The following is a 23,738-nucleotide window of genomic DNA, read 5'->3' as shown; positions in this document are numbered from 1 at the left end:
ACAAAGAAATCTATTGTGCTGTTACTGTAGTGACTGCACTTATTTTTTTACTTCCTTATTAAAACTATTTTGACTTCTCCTTGTGTACATGGAGCTGATGAAAGCATCACATAAACCTGAGGGAAGAGCTGATGAACACCGTCCTGCCATGTTTGTCTTAAACTCTGCAATGATGCCAAAATGTAGCAGCCCCAGCAGAGAGTCTGTAGAACAGACCAGAACATGACAGGCGTGTTCTGGGTCTAGTTCTCAACATTTCCCAGTAGAGGCTGAATGTAAGAGGACTGGACTCTGGACTGCCAGCACCGTTTGTGAGAGGTAGAAACACATGAATGGACAGATTATGGGTTACAGCCTGAATGAAGCTCGGTTTTAAAGTTGTTTGGTTGTTTTTTAATGGAGTTATCTGACGTTCCATCCCCCAACCCAGAGAGGAAGAGGGGGAAAAGAAAAAAAAGAAAATTAAAAAGTTATTTAGGAAAAAAAAAACATTTTGAGGAACACACTAGAAACTACAAAACACAAACTTTCTGAACAACTGAAATCATGGGGAAAGCAGGATGAAAACAGAACAGTCTTTTCTGTTTTTAGTTACAAATTAAAACAGGAAACAAAGCATCGATTTTACATAAACTTCTTTTTAAACTTTTGATTCTGGTGGTCGTGGGGTTTTTCCTCTGAAAGGGATTCAGGAATTCACCGAGCCTGGTCCATTTCAGGAAATAGTCCAGTCCACTCACAGTGCTCTTCCTTTGACCCTAAGGAATAAAAACTTGAATGACTGTGCGCGAGCTGCATCTCTTTGTCCATGAAATCGATTTGCAATGAGCTCCAGAAAAGTGTGCAGTTTGTGTTGGGTGTGCACGTGTGACTCATTGCACCCTTGTATTTGGAGTCCTCTCTCATACGTCCTCACAAACACACTCGTCTCTCCTCTGAACCACTCAGTAACGGGAAAGGGGGAAAAGTGAGAAGTAGCCAGTCGGCCAGGAAAGCAGCTGAATCCAGTCGTCAACTTGTTTTTCAGTCCATCAGCTGTATTCTTACGGCCACATGTTTCCCTGCAGCAGTCTGTGCTGCTCTGGTTTCACTTCAGTCTTTGGCCATAAATACACAAGGGGATCGTTGCTGGTAGAGGCAGCAAACGCTCTCTTCACTGCTCAGTCCAGACCAGTAGAAACCAGTATACCAGCCCGTTAGCAGAGGTGAGGAAGAGGAGAGGGGTGAGAGAAAGAAACAAAAAGAACAGATGTGAAGAGGAGAGCCACAGGTTCCCTTGTTTGTCTTCATTTGTGTCTCTGGAGAGCTTTCCTCTTCCTCCTCTTGAAGAAACAGCAGCACCTGCAACACACAAGCTGCTGTTAACAGTCGTTCATTTACATGTTCTGTGTATCTGTGCACAGCAGCAGCCGCAGCAGACACGGTGACGCTGCCATGCCGAGCACGTGGTGCACGCGTATGGTGCATGCACGGTGTCACCGATCCCCTTCATTTGTTCTGCCAGGCTGCTGGGGATTTAAAACGCTGCCCTGCTGTGGCAGCGTTTTAAGACTTCCTACAGGGGGCGATACTGCAATGGGCACAAATAAAAAGGTGTGTAGCACCCAAAAAACACCCAGTAGCTCCTGCAGTGAAAGAGGCCTATGACAGAGATGGAAAATGTGACGTCATTTCTGGGGTAAAACCGCAAAGGATTGTAGGTCCGAGTGGCAAGAGGTACTAGCGCACGCAGGCTTTCATATGAAAACAGTCACACAGCCATAAAAAGAAAAAAATGGCAAGAAGCTGTTGTATTATTAACTGCGATAGCTGCATGACAGCCACAGGAAGCCGACGGGTAAAGAGATCGTTTTTTATCGGATTCCGTCGTGGAAGAGAAAATGTTCAAGTCATGTTTCTGAAGTAACAAAGAGGCGACGGATGGCCTGGATTGCAGCCATTCGAAGACCAAATATAACGTCCCAGAACACTCCAGCTCACAGGTTGCTCCAAGCATTCCCACAAAGGTCAGTCTGCTGTTGTAGTTATTACGTAATCTATCATAACATAATTGTTGATGTAGGTTACAAATAAGTCTTATATTGATTTGAATTGAATTCGTTGCTATGCTGCTTTGTTCACTGTGGCTTTGCGGGCTAATGTTTGTTGTGTTTTGTAGGAAAACCAGCCTACAAAATGCAGGAATGTGATCCAGACTGGGCCCCTCTATCAGCCTGGGTCAGACCGAGTTTAAAGCTGCTACCACAGAGAGATCTGATCGGTGAAGAGAGAGCGAGATCAAAACAGCCACGAAAAGTCCGCATATATGTGCCCAAGGGTTGTATTGAAGCAATCAAGTGATGAATAACTGTTTTCCACTATGTTGTTTTGAAATGTTGTTTTGTTGCATTGTTGATTTGTTTTTCACCGAAGCAGCTAATAAAGCACGATGGATTTTTACAATGTTGCCTCTTTCTTGTGAGATTCTATAACAGAACGAAACAATAATGCCAGTTATAAATAAAGACAATAAATTGAATGAATTACGAAACACTCATTTTATTTCTATTAGATCTGAAAATGTTGTGTAACACTACAACCTGAAACGACACATACATTGTGTTTGCCTGTAACAACAGCTGTGAGATGGAATCGTCCAAATCACCAAAGTAAACTGGACCTGGGCTTGTTGCAGGATCTGAAGTTACTAAACATGTTGTGAGTGTGTGCGCTCACACTTAGGACCATATAATAATAAATATGTGCGTGATGAAAGTTGTGCAGCACGCTAACCTCCTTACTCCACTCTGTGCTCGTGTGGGTTTGACTCTTTCACTCCTTTGATTTTTTCCTCGTACTTTGTTTTTTTTGCCTTTTCGTCACGTCTGTCTTGTACGGAGCTGCCGTGTTTCTGTTGTTTTGTACAGAACTGTTTTTGGGGGCAAATAAAATGCAAGTAGGGATTAAAACTGCAGAATTAATGATTAGCGGTGCTGGAAATACTAGCGCTTGATGCAGTGTTTTGACTTTGTTGCCACTCGTACCCACAATGCAATGCGCGAAAGTCACGTGGTCTGTCGATCTCTATAGCCTCCTGTGTGTCCCATCGTCTGCTCCATCACTGCTGAGTACATTATTAATATTTAATGTTCCAAAAACAGTTATTACTGTGTTATCCCCAAAGATGGACTCAGCCTGTGCAGTGGCTGAGAGGCACACAGCTAGCTGATGATACAATCACACAGCACAGCACTGTGACAGGTTTGTCAACATACAGTGAATGCAGAGTCAGCACTTCCTGAAGCAGGAATTTTCAGAGTAAAAGTCTACTCTGTGTGTGAAGCAGTGATGCTGGGTGTGAGTGTGTTACAGCACCACTCACAGGAACTCGTTTCCTCAGTTTAAATCTGAGCTGAAAGAAAAAACTGAACCTACACTGAAGTGAAAAATAAAAAAAGATTGTAATTCTTGAATTCTTACTTGGTATCGTCAGCGACTTCAACCTCTGGGTTGGCTGTGATTGGTGCATTGGAGTGTCCTGCAGTGGGGTCATCCGTATTCAGCTCACCGTTGGTTGAACTCATCACCTGAAGGACAGAATTGGAGAAGCGTGATGAGCACAGAGGTCACACTTCTGAAATTTGGTGGAACAAAGAAAAGAAATCAAAAAAGTCGACATTATGTCCACATTAAGTCAGATCCAACTGTTGGTGTTTGAAAGCTTGTTCCCACCCAGGTGGAGTTTGGGGTCAATTTGGGGTTTTTCATTAAACACTAAAACTCTTCATCAGCACAGACGAGAGGATGAATTTGAGCTTGATGTGGACACAACAGCTCTGCACACACATGTCCACACGTTCTATTGCCATGCATCACACACAGCACGTCTGCTTGATGGCTCAATTTGTTTCACGTGGTTTCTACAGCTGATGAAAATGTTTGCTTTTTCGTTTCTTTGAAATCTTCCTCAAACCTCTCACACGTCAGAGAGAAGTGACGAGAACGAGGCTGAGCGTCACCAGTGGGGACACGTGTTTAGCAACATGACAGCAGACTCGTTTATACAAATAATCTTTGCTTTGTTTATTATATACAATATTTATTTCACAGTACTACACATGCTGCTGTGAAGCTCTCTGTGTGTTGCTTCCACACCTGCAGAAATCACAGACCATACATTTGATTTGATGTCGGCGCACGTTTGCTGGGCAGGAAGAGAAAATCAACGCAGCGCGACACAGCTGCCAGATAACGTGTTTGACGTCATGACGCTGTTACCACTGTGTCACATGTATTCGAGGCAAACAGCAACACCCGACACACATCTACCTCACCACATGTAGCAGCTGATATTTGATCGGGCAATGGGAAAAGGTGTAACTAGTGCACACAAACGATCAACAACACGTTTAAGTAATCTGGATACTTGACTAAACGTTTCATCAGCAGAGCCACAAGTTCCACTTTTGTTTTTTTACTCTGGTTTCAGCAATAACTAATCTGCTAATTATGAACTGATGGTTCTTTGTCACTGATGTGTTCAAACATCATCACGTGACCTTTATAACCTCTTCTCCATCTACAGAGGAGCCCCCCCCTCCCATTACTCTAAAGCTGACAGTAACAGAAGGGTGAAGACATAAATACTGCCAAATTAATGCAGGACACTATCAAACATGATGTGGGTAAGAACTGGTCCCACGTGTGGGGATATTTCAGCTTTGTAACAGACTTGAGATCAGCCCTTCTGCAGAGACAGAGGAAGTCATGCAGACAGACAGGCAGACAGACAGACAGAGCCAACCCTTCCTCTCAGTACCTGGACAGACCCGCCCAGCCTATCAGCAGTGAGATGGGAGCCCAGAAGCTCTCGATTGGTCACTGGAGTGGGCTGGGACTCGCTGCCTTTCCCCTCTGGAGACTAGAGGAGCCGATCACAGGAGAAACAGGAAGGGTGGAGGCAGAGAAGAGGAAAGGTGAATTGGTGATGGGAAAGGAGGGCCGCAGAGGTGAGGTGGAACAGTGTTTGGGAGATGGAAAGAGGAGGTGGTGGGAGCAGAAAGGCAGATGGAGCAGAGGATCAGGTGAGGGGAGATGAGAATGGAGAAAGAGTGGAAAAGGAAACAGAAAAGAAACGGTCAGTATTTGGTGGAGGTGCAACATGAAGGTGAGCACTCAAGTGTGCAGCAGCATTAGAGCGCACAGGAAAGTGCACACGAGAGGAGACCCCCACGCAAAAAGGATCCTTCAGCTTCACCTACCATGAGGGCTAACTGCTAACCACAGTTCAAGGCTGGGTCATCATATTAAACTGAGCCTGAACTACATGAAAAACATGCATGCTTCCTCTGCTGAGTCTGCATGTGCAAGCAAAAACACCGCCAACAGAACGAAGGCGGTCTTCTTATATGGTTACTACGGAAACAGCATCAAAGGTCTCACACTGGCGTGGCTGTAACCATCTCCCACAGCGTAAGCTGTACAAAACTAATCATTCAAAGCACACATTTCAATATATGTGCTCATTTTTATTTTCAGTGTAAAACAGCTACGCTTTGGTTTCTTTGCACATTTCCAAGTACGTGTAATAATGAGAAATGACACAGGGATCAAGCATTGAACACATGAAGACGTGCACAAAGGCATGGCACCGTGCTTCCACACAGTCCAGAAGGTTCCGGGTCATTCTAGCAGCTTTAGTTTGTCTCTCTGGAACTAACCGAGTTTGTTGGCTGTGTTTGGCATCAGTGTCCCCCTCGTTTCATCTTCATCATCCTGGTAGGTGGCAGCAGATTTTTATCAAGAATCTCTCAGGACATTTTTCCACTCATCCTTCCTTCAATTATCTGAATCACAGTGCTGTATGCTGAAAAACAGCCCCACGTCACGATGTTCCCACCTGTTGGTTTGGTGTTTTTGGTGATGTGCAGTGCCGTTCACCTCCAAACATGGGGTGTATTCTGGCATCCAGAGGTCAGTTTTGGTCTCATGTGTCCAGACTCTACTCTCCCAGTGTTTCACAGGCTTGTCTAAATGTTGTTCAGCAAACTTTAAATGTACCTCATTATGTTTGTGCTTCAGCTATGAAGTCTTGTGTGGTGAGCGTGCATACGAGTGCATTACTTATCGTTTACTTTCAAACAACTGTACCTGCTGATAAGTCGTTTCACTCGTCTGTGTCTGAAACCTTGCAGGAAGCACCTGGTTTACAGTGAAATGTCTTTCCCACTTCTGGATTATTATTAACAGAGCTCACTGGAACCTTCAGTAGTCCAGTAAAGCTTCTGGAAGCAGTGCCAACAGAGGTCACATCATGACATCATGAGACGTTTCAGGGTGAAACTTTTTATAGGCCTCTGGTTGGGCCTGAACCAGCTGGTATCAATGTGCACTTAGGCTACGTTCACACTGCAGGTCTTAATGCTCAATTCCAATTTTTGGATCAAATCTGATTTTTCTGTCTGCTCGTTCACACTACAAATAAAATGCGACAACAAACGCGCTCTAGTGTGAAGCCTCAAAGTGGCCGCATGCACAAAAGAAGACGTCACACACAACGCGCTCTGTTTAGACCCAGAGCAACAGTATTGTTTGACTGTTTCGGACTTTACGTTTCCCAATTTTGCTTTAAGTTATTTAAGTTAATTTATTATTTACATTTGGCCTAATAATGATCCTGATTGCTGTTTTAGAGGAGCGCTGCTTCTAGCTGCAGATTTCTGTCAGAATCTGCAGATTATACAGTACAAAGAAAATGTTCACGTTTCTCCAACGTCGTCTTCCCAACAGTTTCACTGGATGGACAGGAAGCGTTCGCCATGTCTTCTCCGGAGCTGATAATCAGCGTCTGTCTTGTGTCAGTGATGTAAAAGACGGATTTAATGCGACATGACCATCAAACAGCAGCTTTCTAAAACATCGGATATGTATCGGATTCAGCACCACATACGAAAGTGACCCAGATCGGATTTGAAGATCTTGGATTTGCGCCGTTCACACTGTCACACCATGATCGGATATGAGTCGCACATAGGGATGGGTATCGTTTAGGTTTTATCCGATACCAGTACCAAACCGGTACTTTTGAAACGGTGCCAGTGCTTAAACGGTGCTCGAACCATTAAAGAATGGAGAACACAAAATTAGTCCAAAAACCTCTCATGTTCAGCTGTTTTTTTGTAAAAAGATAACAATGTTAGCCTTTTCTGCAGCTATGGGGCATATATGGTATCACTCTTGGCTGGAAGCAGTGCTTAAACAATAGGGATGGGTACCGGTATGTTCTGACATAAACGGTAGTAACCAGACCGAAAAGCAGCGCACATTTCGGTGCTTTATTTCGGTGCTTTTTTTCCTGAGATGTCACACACTTTGGATTCCAGCCAATCATTTTACCTTTCCGAGGATAGTAGGCGGGCCCAGGTACGTACGTTCTTTTAGAGCAGAGCTACAGATTAAAAACGCCCAAAGTGAAGCGGTCAAAGTCTGGCTGTACTTCACAGCAAAAGATGCAAACTCAGCAGCCTGCAACAAGTGCTTTAAGGTGATACTGTGCAAAGGATGTAACACCTCGAATCTGATGAAACACATGGCAAAGCATAGCGTTTTGTTAAAAGCCGAGAAATGCACCATATTTGATAGCTTGCTGCGAGACCTCACACCGAGCACATCTACTGCGGGTGTGGTGCCTGTTATCTGACCCGGAGTTAGCAACATCCCCCAAAAACCCGAAGAGGAGAGTCCTGGCCCCTAGCCCTGCCAGTGTAGCAGAAATGATGAGGATGATGATGGCAGCAGCAGCCGTTCTTCTCTGCGTGAGTAGCTTAATGTTGTTCTTGTGTCGCACAGGGTCAAAAAAAGTCGGATTTGATGCGCTTTCGCCTGCAGTGTGAACGTAGCCTTAGTGGCAGGATCACTTTTTAATTACTGAGAGACTTCAGCAGGTGTTAGGACGTCCACACAGTCTTCATGTGTTCACTAGTTTTTCTCGGTGTCATTTCCTGTGTTGTTATCAACATCTAGTGAGAAGTTCATGCCATTTACAAACATATTTATTTAGAAAACTAATGTGTTCAATATTTATTTTACCTGCTGTAAATAACAAGAAAGCAGTAACAGTGGGCTTATAATGACAAATAACAGGTATGTGCTGAAGGTGTCTGTCAGTGTAAAACTGCACACAGGCTCTTTAAGAATAGAAATCTGTGTGAGTAAGAGACAAGGCTGGAAAACAACACTGATCTTCACTTCATCAAAAATAAAACACTCAGCAGTGGACGAGCAAAACACTGGTGAGAGAGAAGAAAACAAATGCTTTCTAAAAAGGTGAAGAGGCGACGCAATCCCACAGTAAACATGTCCCAGTGAGCCTGAAACATGTTGCTACCACTAACTAAGCCATCAAGGTGGAACAGCAGCCTGCAGGTTAAAACAGACTAAAGTGTCACTATACACAGACTGAGTATACCCTGAAAAGAATTCATAATGCAGCACTCTCCACAAGACCATACATGACATCATACATGACATCACTACTCTCAACTCGAATCTTCAACATGGTTATAAACAAAACTACCCATAGCCATGAGCATAAATACATTTGGTGTGGTTCTGGATGTTTTATTATTCTGCCCACCCAACCATAACCATAACCATGACCCAACCATAACCATGACCATGACCCAACCATAACCATAACCATGACCCAACCATAACCATGACCCAACCATAACTCAACCATAACCATGACCCAACCATAACTCAACCATAACCATGACCCAACCATAACCATGACCCAACCCAAAAGACAAAGTTCCATAATCAAAGTGCAATTCTTGTGGTGCCTTCATTATGAACACTTATGGGGAAAGACATGCCTCACCTTAGTTCTTTAAGCCATGCACAGTAAAACAGGCTTCAACATCCCACCCATATGACTGATCCATATTATATCACTAAAATATTTGTAATCATGGTACTTTAGTAGTACAAAAATAGAAGAATAAGAATGAATAATTTATTCTGTTTATCGTGTTCAGCCTTAACTGGGTATTCCTGCTATGGTTTGTTGTTACAGAGGGAACCCCTGAAGAAAGAGCCCCCATTGTCCAGTAGAGATGAAAAGACAAAGGAGCAACATGTAGCCAGGTATGTGTTTCCTTTGTACGGTGAAAAGTGTGTATGTGAGTGCCAACACTAATGAGGACATGCTCCACGTTTGTCTATAATCAGTGCCTACCTGGTTTTTGGTTTGTGGTGCTTTATCTCGGTTGCTCGTCTGAAGTGGAGTCTCGCTGGCCACCGGACCAATCGGAGTGGGCTAAGCACAAAACAAAGGGTTAACACAGAAATGTACACAGCTAATACACAGCTGTGCTATCAGACGTTTCCTTATTTGGGCTTACACTGGAGTCAATCGACATGTCACATTAATATTACTGAGGAAACATCAGTGTGGAACACTCCATTTACCCACTAACACAGTCGCAGCGGGACAGTCGCAGTGGGTCACACTGCGCAGTCGCAGCGGGACGCAGTCGCAGTGGGTCACACGGCGCAGTCGCAGCGGGTCACACGACGCAGTTACATGACACACGGCGCAGTCGCAGCGGGAGACAGTCGCAGCGGGACACACTGCGCAGTCACAGCGGGACGCAGTCGCAGCGGGACACACGACACAGTTACACGACACACGGCGCAGTTACACGACACACGGCGCAGTTACACGACACACGGCGCAGTTACACGACACACGGTGCAGTCGCAGCGGGTCACACGACGCAGTTACATGACACACGGCGCAGTCGCAGCGGGAGACAGTCGCAGCGGGACACACGACACAGTTACACGACACACGGCGCAGTTACACGACACACGGCGCAGTTACACGACACACGGCGCAGTTACACGACACACGGCGCAGTCGCAGCGGGTCACACGACGCAGTTACATGACACACGGCGCAGTCGCAGCGGGAGACAGTCGCAGCGGGACACACGACACAGTTACACGACACACGGCGCAGTTACACGACACACGGCGCAGTTACACGACACACGGTGCAGTCGCAGCGGGTCACACGACGCAGTTACATGACACACGGCGCAGTCGCAGCGGGAGACAGTCGCAGCGGGACACACGACACAGTTACACGACACACGGCGCAGTTACACGACACACGGCGCAGTTACACGACACACGGCGCAGTCGCAGCGGGTCACACGACGCAGTTACATGACACACTGCGCAGTCACAGCGGGACGCAGTCGCAGCGGGACACACGACACAGTTACACGACACACGGCGCAGTTACACGACACACGGCGCAGTTACACGACACACGGCGCAGTTACACGACACACGGTGCAGTCGCAGCGGGACACATGACGCAGTTACACGACACACGGCGCAGTCGCAGCGGGACACACGGCGCAGTCGCAGCGGGACACACGGCGCAGTCGCAGCGGGGCACAGTCACAGCCGCAGTGGGACACATGACGCAGTCGCAGCGGGACACATGACGCAGTTACACGACACAGTCGCAGCGGGACACACGGCGCAGTCGCAGCGGGACACACGGCGCAGTCGCAGCGGGACACACGGCGCAGTCGCAGCGGGACACATGACGCAGTTACACGACACAGTCGCAGCGGGACACACGGCGCAGTCGCAGCGGGACACATGACGCAGTTACACGACACAGTCGCAGCGGGACACACGGCGCAGTCGCAGCGGGACACACGGCGCAGTCGCAGCGGGACACACGGCGCAGTCGCAGCCGCAGTGGGACACATGACGCAGTCAGTCCGACTGTTTTAAAAGAAAACGTTATAATAAGTCAGCTTTGTATAATTCAGTAGAAATAAGCAGTGCTGTTGCAGACAGCTGAGCTGGACACTGTGTTCAGCTTGTTCTCAGAGACACAGTGAACCATGGAGGGAGACTGTTTTTACCTCTCCAAGCAGTTAAACTGTTTTTATAAACTTTGTTTTAACGTACTCGGGGGTGCAGCTCAGTGCTCCTATTTTTTGCAGCTGTCCCTCACTGAAAATGGCTGTTGGCTTTCAGTTGTTCCAACACATATTATGGGGTATCACACTCCCACGTGCCCTGGCTGGAGACACCTCTAGTCAAGCATTCAAACTGAATCACCAATGATATCTGAGGCCCCGCCTGCACATATACAGCCCTGTAATCACAGTCATCCCTTAGTTTAAACCCTTTTCACTAAGATGTGAACCACTCCTGCTGCCCACAGAGCCCACACACTGTTAGCTCTGCTGTGTACCAACTTGCAAACAGCTTAAATACTGCTGCTGGTCCCACTGCTCCGTTGGTGTGTAGTCTGCCTGCAGAGGGAGTCCGTCCCCTGTTAAAGGTGGCTCCCTCTCTTCTGTTATGGTGCAGTGTGTTCTGTTTCTAATAACCACCCATGTTCAGGGCCATCAGAACCTGTGGCCTGACCCTTGGTGACAGACTGTACGGGCACCCTTTGGTTTGTGATTTCTGGCACCCTCGCTCCAGCCTTTCATATAAAATGCTGCATAATGAAGAATACATGAGGAACTGCGTCTGTGTGGACGACAGGATCTAAACTGATGCAGTTTAGATCCTGTAAACACAGCCCATCAATCAGTACATGAGCTAAGGTTGGCTCAGTACATGAGCCAACCTTAGCTCTGAGCCTGCAACAAGCCACAACGTGCGTTCAACACACACACACACACACACACACACACACACACACACACACACACACACACACACACACACTAACCAGTGGCTTCCCAGTCCAGTCGTACTGGTAATCAAAGACGTATCCATTTCTGTCAAAGAGGTCTGTGAAGAGTTTCCTCAGATAGTCGTAGTCCGGCTTCTCAAAGAAGTCAAGCCGACGCACATACCGCAAGTAGGTGGCCATCTCTTCTGTTACATACACACAGACAGGTATGAGACCACCCAACCCACACAGGCGCACACATGAAATAGGCTTTTCTAAAGAGTCAATACAAACCTGGGAAGTTCTCACAGAGGACCTCTATTGGGGTGTCTCGTTTTGTGTCTCCTATCTTCTGATAACGTTCTTTCAGAGTGTCAGCCTAATGAAGAGACACACAGTGAGCCATCTGTATGCAGAGTGACTGAAGACAAGTCCGAACATGAGAGGCAGGCAAAGAAAACAAGAAGGGGCTGGACCGATGGAAAGCTGCCCGTCTCCTCACCTTGAGTCCCTGCCAGGGCAAGCTGCCTCGCAGGAAGTACATGAACATGTGGCCCAGAGCTTCCAGGTCATCCCGCCGGCTTTGCTCTGAAACAACACGAGAGACCAGGCTTAGACGTCATGGCTGGACCATAACAACATGACACAGTCTGCTACAGACAGCCCCAGAAAGGTAAATGTGTCATATCAGTCTTTGACCACATCGTCACTTCGTTACAAAGTCAGGCTGAACACGTGACGCTCAGCTCCTCTCTTCAGAGTTTCACGTGTTGAAGCACCAGCTGCAATTTCAGTCCCTCACCAGCACTTAGTACTGTGTCTGAATGCATCCTGTCTAACTAAGACCGAGGCGAATACTGTAAATATCACATGTTTAAATAAGTTTATGTGAATTATCAGCTGGCACAGTGGGCACACAATGCAAGAGCTGCTGTCATATATGGGCACCTGCCATGTGTGAATATATGACAGGATGAAGACGCTCACCTTTCCCTAGATGTGTATTTATGCTCATGTATCTCGCAGTGCCAGTTAGACTCTTGTGTTCTCTGTAAGGGATGTGCTTCTTGGTCTCTGGGTCAATGTATTCTTTCGCCAGGCCAAAGTCGATGATGTGGATCGTGTGCTGCCTCTTGGAACCCGGTCGGCCAACCAGGAAGTTCTCGGGTTTCACATCTCTATAGATCAGGCTTCTGGTGTGGACAAACTCCATGCGCGTTATCTAGGGGACAAGACGAGAGCAGAACCGATTCAGCGACTCGGTAAACTACCGGTGGTTAACGTCTGAACATTCAAATGTGAACACTGACTTACCAGCTGTATGGCTATCATAAGTACAGTCTTTAGAGAGAAAGTCCTGTCACAGAGGTCAAACAGATCTTCTAAGCTGGGTCCCAGTAGCTCCAGAACCATAGCATTGTATTTACCACATGGTCCAAAGTAAAACACCTGGGGTACACCCTCTGGGTGTCCAATGGAAGAACAAAGCATAGTTGATGGACTGTGATCACTCCTCATTTTAACAGATAATAACATGTAGGGCTGTGCGATATGATGAAACATCTATCGTCGGCGCAGGGAACCCCAGCACGGCCGGTGAAGACAAACCGAGGACCTTATTCCTAAATGAGGGGCGGCCGCTGCAGCACGGACACGGTTTGGTCATGGGAGGTCTGACACGCACCAGAAAACTGTACTATTCAAGTTATAGTGCAAACTAGAGCAGGGCGATATTTATGGACCAAAAATATTTATCACCATATACATTTGAAAATTTGCGATAACGATATAACTGACGACATAATTGACACGAGACAAAATACTTTACAACTCCTCAACTTTATTAGTGCAAAAACCCATCAATGTATTTTCACTTAAACAAGCAGCTGTTTTTTATCTGCACTAAAGTTATATAAAAACGTAACAGTGCAAATTCCTCGCTGACAGTTTAACCAAAAGGCATTTCCAGTGGAAACTGGCCGACATATCCTCAGCATAACCATGTATAATATCCACAAAACTTAAAAAGAGGTTATACACACACAATACGGTAACATTATGTTGAAGCACAGTACGTATCACTCCGCGAGGCTCCGCCTACGACAGCCGTAATGCTCCGACAATCCATCAAGCGGTGCGGCTTCGTAGCTCAGCAAAGTCGTACTGAAACATTTGACAGATTTTCGAGCGCCGTGAACATAAAATCGTTTCGAGGTCAGTAAACACAACCAGAGTTCATACATAAGGCTCACGGGATTATAAGGGGCTCTGTCGATTTTCAGAAAAATCAAAGGATTGATTTTAAGTGCGCCGTATTTTCCAAACAACACGGTAATAACGACGGCCCGCTAGCATGCGCTACCAAAAATAGTGCTTTGTTGTGTATCTGACAGACGAAAGCTAAACCAGTTCCACACCAGTGAAGCTGCAGCATTTTTACAAACCGTAAAACTATTGCTGCAAAAGGCAGCAGTACCACGAATTTATTCCACCAGCTGAAAGGTCGTCCACTGCAAAACGAAGTGTTTTAAACTCAGCATGTCAACGTCTCCCCACGCCCCAAAGAACATACCTGTGACTGCTCTACGTCAGTCTGCACTTTGGTTTCTGTAATTTGAGGTCGTCACATTTTTTTATCTTATAATTTTTATATGTTATAAGCACAAAGGAGCACATTTTTAATTTCAACTGTTTTATTTTGTCTCCTGAATTCTGCAGCACTGTATGGCTGAAAATGACATTTGTATATCGCGTATGGTGATATGAGATGGTCCTCATATCGCCCAGCCCTAAGAACGCATGCAAGTGGCTGACAGCTCAGGACTAAACACTAAAAAGCTATTTAAGACAATTCCAGAGTCAGTAATGCAGCTCATTCGTGGCATTCATCCAGCACGTGGGCTGGTGCCCGTCTCAGCTGACACTGGGTCCAATGGAGACGGGGGTAAGCACAGAGACCTCACCTGAACTTCCCAGTTGTTTGTAGAAGCGATATTCTAGATGGAGTTGTGGCGCTCGTGACTTAATTGGTTCCTACAAAAGAGAATAAGGTAATTTAGACAAACTCCTAGAATTAACCTCACAGCGATGAGCTCATCAGGACATCATGGATTTGAATCTGAGTGCAGATGTTTTAATCGACTGATTGACATCAGGACGAGAGGCGTTCCACATGCTTGGAACCACAGAGTTCCCCACCTGGTCAAACTGATCAACAACAACAACAGGAGGTGACCAGTAAGCTGATGGTGTCTGTGCAGCGGTCCCTGAGCTCAAGGCACACGTCAGCTTAACCGTGCGTATGTATCCTATGATGTATCCTTGTTAAACCAACCACGTGTGTTGCTACAGTTCTAAAATGTTAACAAGCAGAAACGTATGTTTACCAGTTTGATGGCCACATATTCATTGGTGTAGAGGTTCTTTCCAAGCCGAAGCTCTCCAAAGTTCCCACAGCCAATCTTCTTTCCAACCCGGAAGTTTGGGCCGACCATCAGAACCCCAGAGTTGGAGCCAGCTCCCCGCCCGTGCCCCGGTCGGCTCCCTGCCTTCCCAGACATCCTCTTCGCATCCTCTGTCTCCCCCTTACCTCCACCTCCTCCGCCACCACCTCCGCCTCCTCCCCCGACTCCTCGCTTGTCAAAGTCCATCAGTTTGTGGTAGCCTGGCCTCTCCACGATTAAGCCGATTCCATACAACCAAAATAACCACCAAAACAAAAGCCTAGCAGTTAGCCTATCAGACTATCTGAGCTGAGGCAGCTTGGTTTTAGCTGATTTTAGTTAGCAGCGACGGTGAGATGGGGCAGAGCTGATGTGGATGAGTGAATGAATGAGAAATGAAAAGATGAAGGGGTGAGGGGGGACCACCACGAATGACTGTAAACCCCCTTGTAGGGGCCAGAGATGCTAATGGGAAGGATGAGGTTAAAGGCCCGTATTTAACCATATGCTAACATGCTATTATGGACGTGGAAGCTATACCAGCTTCAGGTTCAGACATGACAGCAGACAGGAAGAGTCGGGAGGTTTTTCCACATCTGACACTCAGGTAATACTTCAGTGACACAGGTGTAAGCTAGCTGGCTTTAGTGCACGTGTCCCACAGAGACAACCCGGCTGCTTGTTCCTATGACACAACAGGTGAAGCGTTGACCCCTGGGTGAGAGCAATGCTGCCTGTTGAACCACCTAAGGGGAAAAAAACAGAAAAAAATGAATATCAAATATTTCAGTGCCGCCATTTTCACTGTGTGAACTATAGAGCACGTGGACCAGAGTTTCCTCATTAGAAGAGTGGTTTATCTGAGAGCGCTGAACTCAAATTACATTAAAGGACTACTCGGATAACAAGCAGCATGAAACTCTGTGAGAGCTTCAGGCTTGAGACGGGAAAGAAACCACAGCTGATAGTTGTGCTGCAGCCATTACAAGGCAGAGGAGCAGCCGACTGCCCCTTTTTAAATCTCACAACGTTTCATGGAGTAAGAGTCTGGAGTTTCAAACGTGTCACAGACATCACAGGATGGCAACAGAAAACCAGAGCACATCTGCCTTCAGGAGGCCCGGTTTGTGTTTGGCTCCTCTGATAGGAACACCCATCCTGGATACTCCAATTCCTTCATTTCCTGCAGTTTTCCTCTCACTCCATTCGTTCCTTCACATCCCTGTTATTCTATTCCAGGCTCCTTTTTCTCTTCCTGCTTACTGAGGTCCAAGCATGAAGTAAGAATGACTTCAAGTCAAACTTGTAGATATTTTATGGGCCGAGGTTCACGTGGGTTCATGAGTCAGAAACCAAGCTAAACAACAACAAACGTGAAGTTTAGCACGTCAGAATAACGTTTCCCACTCACACTGGTATAAAAGCTCAACTGCCAGTCAGACTTGTGCTGTGTTGATGTGAGGTTCACTTCACGGTAATGATGTGAAGGACCAACGAGGGAAAGGAAATCTGGGAGACAGCAGCGAGTTCCTCTGACGCCGCTAACAGGAAACACTGAGCCGTATCCCGCTGAAGCAGAACAACGGGTGATCCGTGACCGGAAGAGAAATCATTTCAGTAAAGGCTACCGAGTTTTAATAAGCATTATTATGATGTCAGAAATCTAAATGTATCTTCATTCAGTTTAGTGAAACACAACAACGTTGACCTAGAGGGAAACCACGGTTTACATAAAACACTGAAGCTCAGCAGACATCAGCTCTATGCTGTTACAGCTGATAACGCTGAGTGTCATGAAAGCAAAGGGGACACGGGACAAACATCATCATGTTACGAGCGTTGACGTTTGTGCACCACGGCGCACTCTGCAGCTTCCCTTTGGACACACGTGTGTTTTCAATACCACAAACACAAAAACCAGCTAATCTCAGCATAACCAGACAAACTGTTAATGAGCTTTGTGTGCTTCATGTTTCTGAAATAAAACTGAATCAGTAGCAACAGGCAGTAGTTTCAGCCATCCTAAACCGAGACCTTGTAGTAACTCTGATGTGTACGAGGCCAACTTTGTTCGGGTGAGGGAAGCTCGGTGCTCCCGACATCACGCAGTATCAGTGCAGGACGGGAGGAGGCAAAGAAGAGCGTTTCCCAGAATGGTGCGCTCCGATTGGTGACTGTACACGAGTCTGCTGCCTCAGTCGACACAGCAAGTTTGAGCGCAGCAAGGATTAACGTGATGCGACTCGCACCATTGCTGTCGCTTGGAAACGTTTCTCTTAACTACACACAGACCCATGATTCATTTCAGCAACAAGTGTGGGCACTGCAATCAAGACGAACGAGAAACGGACGAAGCAGAAACCCGTCGACGGGACAAACGCTCGTTCGTCCAGACTTCCACGTGCATCCATCCCAACACGCGACATGTACCCACACTGATAAAGTGACAGCTGAGTGCCAATCTACAAGAATAACATTTACCAAAGAACATCCTGCAGCTGCCACTGGCTCTGACAAAATGAACTGATTTATTTTAACCACGTTTAGTTCTCCATATGAGGGAATCAGGCTACTTAACAAAAAGGCTCGTCACATTAGACTGTTATAAACGTCGCTCTGTTACGATCCCCTGCAACAGCAGAGCTTCTGTAGCCTCACACAGAGCTCTTGGTCAGGTTGAGCAGCTCACAGGGAAAAACGACAAATAAATAAATAACCTCAACTACACTAAATTACAGCTTCATTAAGGCTTCCAGAAGGAATACCAACATCCATGCTAGACTGGAAAACATGCGTCCATAATGCATATTACACAACACAGGCCAGCTCCTTTCTGTATGGAGTTTGAATGTGACTTCGAGCAGTCCAAAGACATGCGGTCAGCAGGGTTACGTTAACTTTTACATTGCCCAAAGATGAGGAGTGCAAATGGCCGTCTGTCTGTGTTAGCCCTGCCAGAGAGGGGCACCCTGTCCAGGTGTGCCCCCTCCCTGGGACAGGCTCCACTCCACAAACAACTCTGAACTGGATAAGCTTAAGAAAATGAATAAAGCAGTCAAAGCATGCAACAAATATCTATGAAGCCCTGAAATCTACACATGCGTCTTGATCTTAAGTGCTGAACTTTTATCTGCACTGAAACCACACTTACAACAAACCTGACACAGATTTTTAGCTGTTTTTGTGACTTTGCTGGAGAGTGAACATCTGTGTGGTGTATGCAGGACAAATCTTTAATACAATCTATAAGATGAACAGAAATGCACACTGCTAAAGCTCAGAAACAGCTTGTACCTAATCTTTGAGTGGGTGACGTCAGGTGTGGGCGGATTATGAAAAACAGAATAACAAGCCTGATCACTTGATTCTGAACAAAAAGATGAACTCCAACGTTGTTAGGTATTACCAGCGACCTGAAGGTTACAAGTTAATGAGACCAGAGTGACGGGGCATACACAGCCCTACATCGGACTCACAGCACCAGAATATGAGACCTTGATGTGATTCTGCACATGTTTGTATTTGGATGGTGGTTTCAGAATATTTACACTCTCAATTTGTAATAAAGAGCAATGAAAACTTAAAGGCTGGTTCCAACATTTGTATTGGGGGTTTTAGTGAGTAATAAAAACATACGTCTGCCCTGTGTGAAGCCTGAGCAAACACAAAGAACATCCTCCTCTGCCAGCTGACCACAGTTTGGAGGCACTGCTTACTAAGTACTTCCTGCGTGCACTTCCCAAGAGGTGAGTTAAAAACAATACTACTGGCCTCATCTTAGCCATCATGGTCTCAGCCTGCACCAGGCTCCCTTACACTGCTGAGCCAATCAGTGTATGACAGTATATTACCATCCCTGCTCTTATAGCAGACCATATCTGAAATGCATCTGTCCTGATTGTCAGATATGTGTGTATCAATTAGCTCCTCGTATCAAAACCTACTGAGCGCCTGTCGTGCAGCTGTAAACAAACACATTACTCCGTTCATTTTAACCAACTGTTAGCAGACAGAAATGACTTCTTCATGAGGTCTGTAGGAGAAACACAGCATACCTAAATGCATCGCCGTGGCCTCGTCTCGCCACCCACACTCCACAGTTCTTACTCATTTCTGAGTCTCTGTAATAGTACATACTTCAAAGCTAAGCTAAAGGAGTACAAACCATAGCTTTGTTCACTGGTTCCGCGGGCTGTCAACGTTTTACAGTTACAGACAGAAAGCTTTAGGCTGACCTGAGAAGCTCTGCTAACGGTTAGCTGATCGGACTGTAGCACGTCTCAGGACGGGGAGAAGCCACTGTGTAGTCTGATAACTAAACACCTGCATTTATTACACGACGTTAGCTGCTAGCCAGAGCTGGGAATTATTATGGTGTTACTGTTCGTCAACTCTCAATCAAGCTAGGTAGCGCAGGAAGTTAGATTTAGGCCACATTAGTTTGTGTGTGGTTGGCCCATAGACTGCAGCTTGACAATGTCAGCTTCATTGAAACAAATTTAAAGTGGCTAACTGCAGACAGTGCTACAGTAAACGGAGCAAAGCCATATAAAATGACTCCCAAGGTAATCACACGACAGTGAATACTTAAAGGATTCGGCTAGCGCAGCTAAGCACTGCCTGTCAGAAGCTAACGCTGGCTAGCATGATAAGCAGCCAGCTAAATAGCCAATGTTGGCTAACGCCGAATTTGTGCTCTTACACATACACGGTTAGCTCGTTTACAGACAGAGCTCACGTACGTACCCGCTCTCGATGTTTCTACGCTGACCTTTGGTCTCTGTTTTTCTAACTTGTTATAAACTGTTCGCGTTTTCTTCGTCTCGCTTTCCTGCTCATCTCTTTTCTATGGATGTTTGGCTAACCAGCTGAAAAGGCTCGCCAGTGAACCTGAACGCAATTTGCGTGGATGTAGACGAGAGCTACGCAGTAAACGAAGGGAACCAGCGCAGGGCCCTTTGAAGAATACCCACAGCAACGCTTCTTGTGCGTGTCTGCGCCTGTACGTGAGAGGGGGCCACGCACACTTCAGTTTGTGCAGAAAAGTTTAAATATTAACTTTCACCACTACTTTCTGACACTCTCACCGTCCGTGTTTTATGCAAAGCTGTATGAAAGTTTTTGTGTGCAGTTCAGCATATTTTTCTCAAATGTATGTGGACAAAATATAGACAAAAAGACAAATGGCACAAAAACATAACAATCGGCCTTCTCATTAAACACACAGTCCACACTCTTTAAATTAAACATTTCACATATACCCACGTGCTCCATAAAACCCTCAGCCTGGTTAAAACAACGTTATTATTGTTTGCACAGCTGGTTTTTGTTTAGTTTGTTTCAACCTGTTGTTGATAGAAATCATCACAGGCATCAATATGACGCTATTTTATTATAATGATTGTAAAAACAAGAACCCGACTGACAAATTTGGATTGATTTTGTTCTCTAATCCAGCGGTCCCCAACCTTTTTTGCGTCACGGACCGGTTTATGCCCGACAATATTTTCACGGACCGGCCTTTAAGGTGTCGCGGATAAATACAACAAAATAAAACTAGTACTGGTACCGAAAAAAGAAGATTTATTCATAACACACGTGAAAAGACCCAGGAAAACCGAGTTAACGATAAAAACGATAACAAAATAACGCTGAAAACCGATAAAAACCCTGAAAACCATACATTTCACACCTGAGCCTCAACTCTCGCGGCCCGGTACCAAACGACTCACGGACCGGTACCGGTCCGAGGCCCGGGGGTTGGGGACCGCTGCTCTAATCCACACAGGGTCCAGTGTATATGCTATACATTATACACTGCCCTAAATGAGTGAGTGCTGAGGGTTCAGTAGTCTCTTTTGATTTGACAGCAGTGATCATGATTGGCTACAACTGAACTCGCTGAACAATCAGAAGGTTCAAGCACTCAAAGAAGGAAAACTGTAGATGTAAATACTTTGGGAAGGTCTCTTGGAGGCTGTCCCTGCTCCAACACTTTCAAGCTTGACTGAAATTTGCAGCTGCCCACATGAGCACGCCGAACGCCTTCTGGAGACAGTTTCTATTCAAATGTTGAGCTAGTTGGCCATGATGACAAAAGATGACTTCTCCACACATAAGAACACAACTGTCAAGCATGCTGTTAGCATCGACCCTGAGGCTGTACCGCTACACTTCACGAAGTGGATGGAATCGAATTTTTCATCAAATCAACAATTACGCCTTTGGCACAGTTATGTGATCTAACACGGTAACGACCTCCAACACACATCAGAACTGGTTTTGGAATAGATAATGCTAACATTTAGCAAAGCCCCAACCCTGTTGAAGCTTATGGATTATGCTTGAATGTGGGTGCATCCAGGTTCATTTCACCAATCCTGCCAAGAACAGTGCTCAAACATCCAACCAGAATTATACCAGGAGCTCGCTGATGGCTACCAAAGCATTTGGCTGAGGTGCAACATGCTAAGGGACATTTAACCATATATTAGTGTGGCTGTATCCATATGAGCCTGTATAGAAAATCCAAAATAAATTCAAACTTGTGCACCTAACGCATGTTTTTTAAAGTCATTAGAGTTGTATGCTGTACATCAGTTCAAAGCAGTCATTAAAAGTTTCTATGACATTCATGTCCACAATGAAAACCTCTGCCCACAACTTTCCTGTGGAATCGTCCCCTCAGTGATTCTTACACGAGCCAAACTGCAGCTTTATTCGTCTTCAAATAACCATTTTTTTCATTAATTTATAGAATAACATTTAAAAAAATCCAGATGTTTCTAAATATTTAGGCAAATTAGCACACAGTTAATAGGCTAATGCTACATTTGCATACGTAAACATGCAATTGTAAAATATTTGCAATACAAATAGTTGTCTGAATGTAAGTAATCAGCTGGAAAGTCAACCTGCAAATAACGTGTTGTGACAAAAAGCTGAGAGACTGGAAGGTTCCAGTATGGATTCATCTGTCTGCAGCATTATTAGTAAATGTGTAATCACTCATCTAAGTGACTTCTTACGTAATGAAATATGGATATTATACAAATGCACAGAGAGATGAACCCCCTACAGCATGCTTTGGATCAATGACATCATCACATCAGTGACAAATGTGGCTGCTACTGTGTGTCCACCTTTGGACAGTAACAGGGTGGAAACATATCAGTTTATACTACAAATTAGGGCAACGTCATGGCATGTTAAACCCTTCTGAAACATGAGGAAAGAAAGGTTCATGAAGTATTTACTCTGGTACTTGAAGGTACAACTTACTTCAAGTCATGTGACTAGAGGACCAATGAGAGAGAGAGGGGGGGTGCACACAATTTATTCTGAAGACTAACCATTTAAAAAACAAAACTAACATTTGGTGTTAGTTAGGCCATGCAACAGATATGAATTTTTAAACTTATGTTGGTAACTGCATTTGACAAAAGATCAGCATGTATTTAAGGCTGCTGGTGGTAAAAAAGAAAAGAAGGAATCAGTATATTTCTGTGGTGGTGGTGGGAGGGGCTAATGGCCCATTCTGAGGCCAGGTTCTTGTCATTTGAAGCTCCTAGATTGCCTTGTTCTCGAGCTATCGATTCACAAGGATTTCAGAACCTCTGACCTTTAACCTTTAGGTCTGCTAAGATTCAGGCTTTTATAGATAGACCTATGGTATCAGTTTGAAGCTCCTATGGAGTTATGGCATCCACAAACTGTTCACGCTGCCCGCCTGCCTTTAACCACCAACATGTATTAAAAAGCTGAAGGCAACAGGTTTGGTTTCAATCAGCTTTGCAGCAGCAAACTCAAACCATGCTAGGTTAAATGTTGATGCAGAGGTCAGTGGGGTTGGTGGGGGCACTCGTGGTAACCATCAGAAACACTTGCACAGCACAGATGTTGTTGTTTCTTGGCTGCTTTGTGTCCAAGCTGCATTGTCACACACAGTCTGGGTTTTTCTTTTAGCATCACTGATACAAATCTTTGATTAAACTCTGGCTTAGCTTTCATTCAATTATATGCAAACATGTATATTTTATGGAGCTATTTTAATGTTTAGTGGATGACAGGGGATTTCTAAGAATCGCCCCACAGTTCTTCAGCTGAGACACCTGAGTTAGAAAACACAAACACTGCAGTTGTCTTTACTCGCGAGGACGGTCCCAGAGCGCTCGTCCTCGCAGGAGGCTCTCACGGACTCGCGCCCTGTCACTGTCTGCGTTCTTTATTTATACAAGCTGGTGTGTGTACAAAGGTAACAAAGTTATTCCAAGAACTCAGAGCTGAGGTTCCCTTTTCTACACCTGTATGTTCTCAGGAAAGAGGAAGCTGTTAGTTGCTAAATAAGTTTATCACACAAGAGTTTATGTGAAAAGTCACGTAGACATGTGGATTGCTTAGTGATCAATAAAACACATTCATGTAGCTGATCACACTATGTACAATTTCCCTTTGACGGTGGACAACAAAGTGAAGGGAAACAAATCCAATATTGATGAGGGTCAAAGTGCGGTGACTGAGCAGTGAGAGGCCTCCAGTTTTAGCTACCACAGAGTACTTCCTTTCTTTCTCTACGCTCCTTTGATCTTTTTGTAGGT

At 45.4% G+C, this 23,738-nt stretch overlaps 1 protein-coding gene across 4 annotated transcripts; it reads right to left on the bottom strand.

The window, feature by feature from the left end:
- Positions 1–370: 370 nt before the first annotated feature.
- On the bottom strand, positions 371–20,045 carry LOC146366377 (casein kinase I-like). 4 transcript variants are annotated; one of them, XM_084912978.1, is made up of 12 exons: positions 19,888–20,045; positions 15,085–15,887; positions 14,662–14,731; positions 13,013–13,161; positions 12,686–12,920; positions 12,201–12,286; positions 11,993–12,077; positions 11,756–11,901; positions 9,218–9,298; positions 4,799–4,900; positions 3,460–3,566; positions 371–1,341 (listed from the first exon to the last, which is right to left on the bottom strand). In XM_084912978.1, the coding sequence occupies exons 2-12, from the start codon at positions 15,346–15,348 to the stop codon at positions 1,287–1,289; spliced, it is 1,380 nt and encodes a 459-aa protein (XP_084769104.1). In that variant the 5' UTR covers positions 15,349–15,887; positions 19,888–20,045; the 3' UTR covers positions 371–1,286. The 4 variants fall into 4 exon arrangements, with proteins under 4 accessions (XP_084769104.1, XP_084769103.1, XP_084769106.1 ...); XM_084912977.1 differs by having other exon boundaries at positions 11,756–11,904; positions 19,888–20,044; XM_084912980.1 differs by lacking the exon at positions 4,799–4,900.
- Positions 20,046–23,738: the final 3,693 nt, after the last annotated feature.

Source organism: Perissodus microlepis, chromosome 18, assembly GCF_051167445.1.
Source record: "Perissodus microlepis isolate ML-2025 ecotype Zambia chromosome 18, ASM5116744v1, whole genome shotgun sequence".
NCBI classification, from domain to species: Eukaryota; Metazoa; Chordata; class Actinopteri; order Cichliformes; family Cichlidae; genus Perissodus; species Perissodus microlepis.
Note: the sequence above shows the minus strand (reverse complement) of the source record. Positions and strands in the feature narration are given on the sequence as shown.

Bases quoted from the DNA above. Each gene is read 5' to 3' on its own strand.
- LOC146366377 (XM_084912977.1), bottom strand. From the start codon at position 15,348: ATGGACTTTGACAAGCGAGGAGTCGGGGGAGGAGGCGGAGGTGGTGGC. The intron at 13,162-14,661 runs GTGAGGTCTCTG...TTGGACACCCAG, and splicing joins CAAACAACTGGGAAGTTCAG to AGGGTGTACCCCAGGTGTTT. The intron at 1,342-3,459 runs GTAAGAATTCAA...TGTGTGTTGCAG, and splicing joins GAAGTCGCTGACGATACCAA to GTGCTGCTGTTTCTTCAAGA.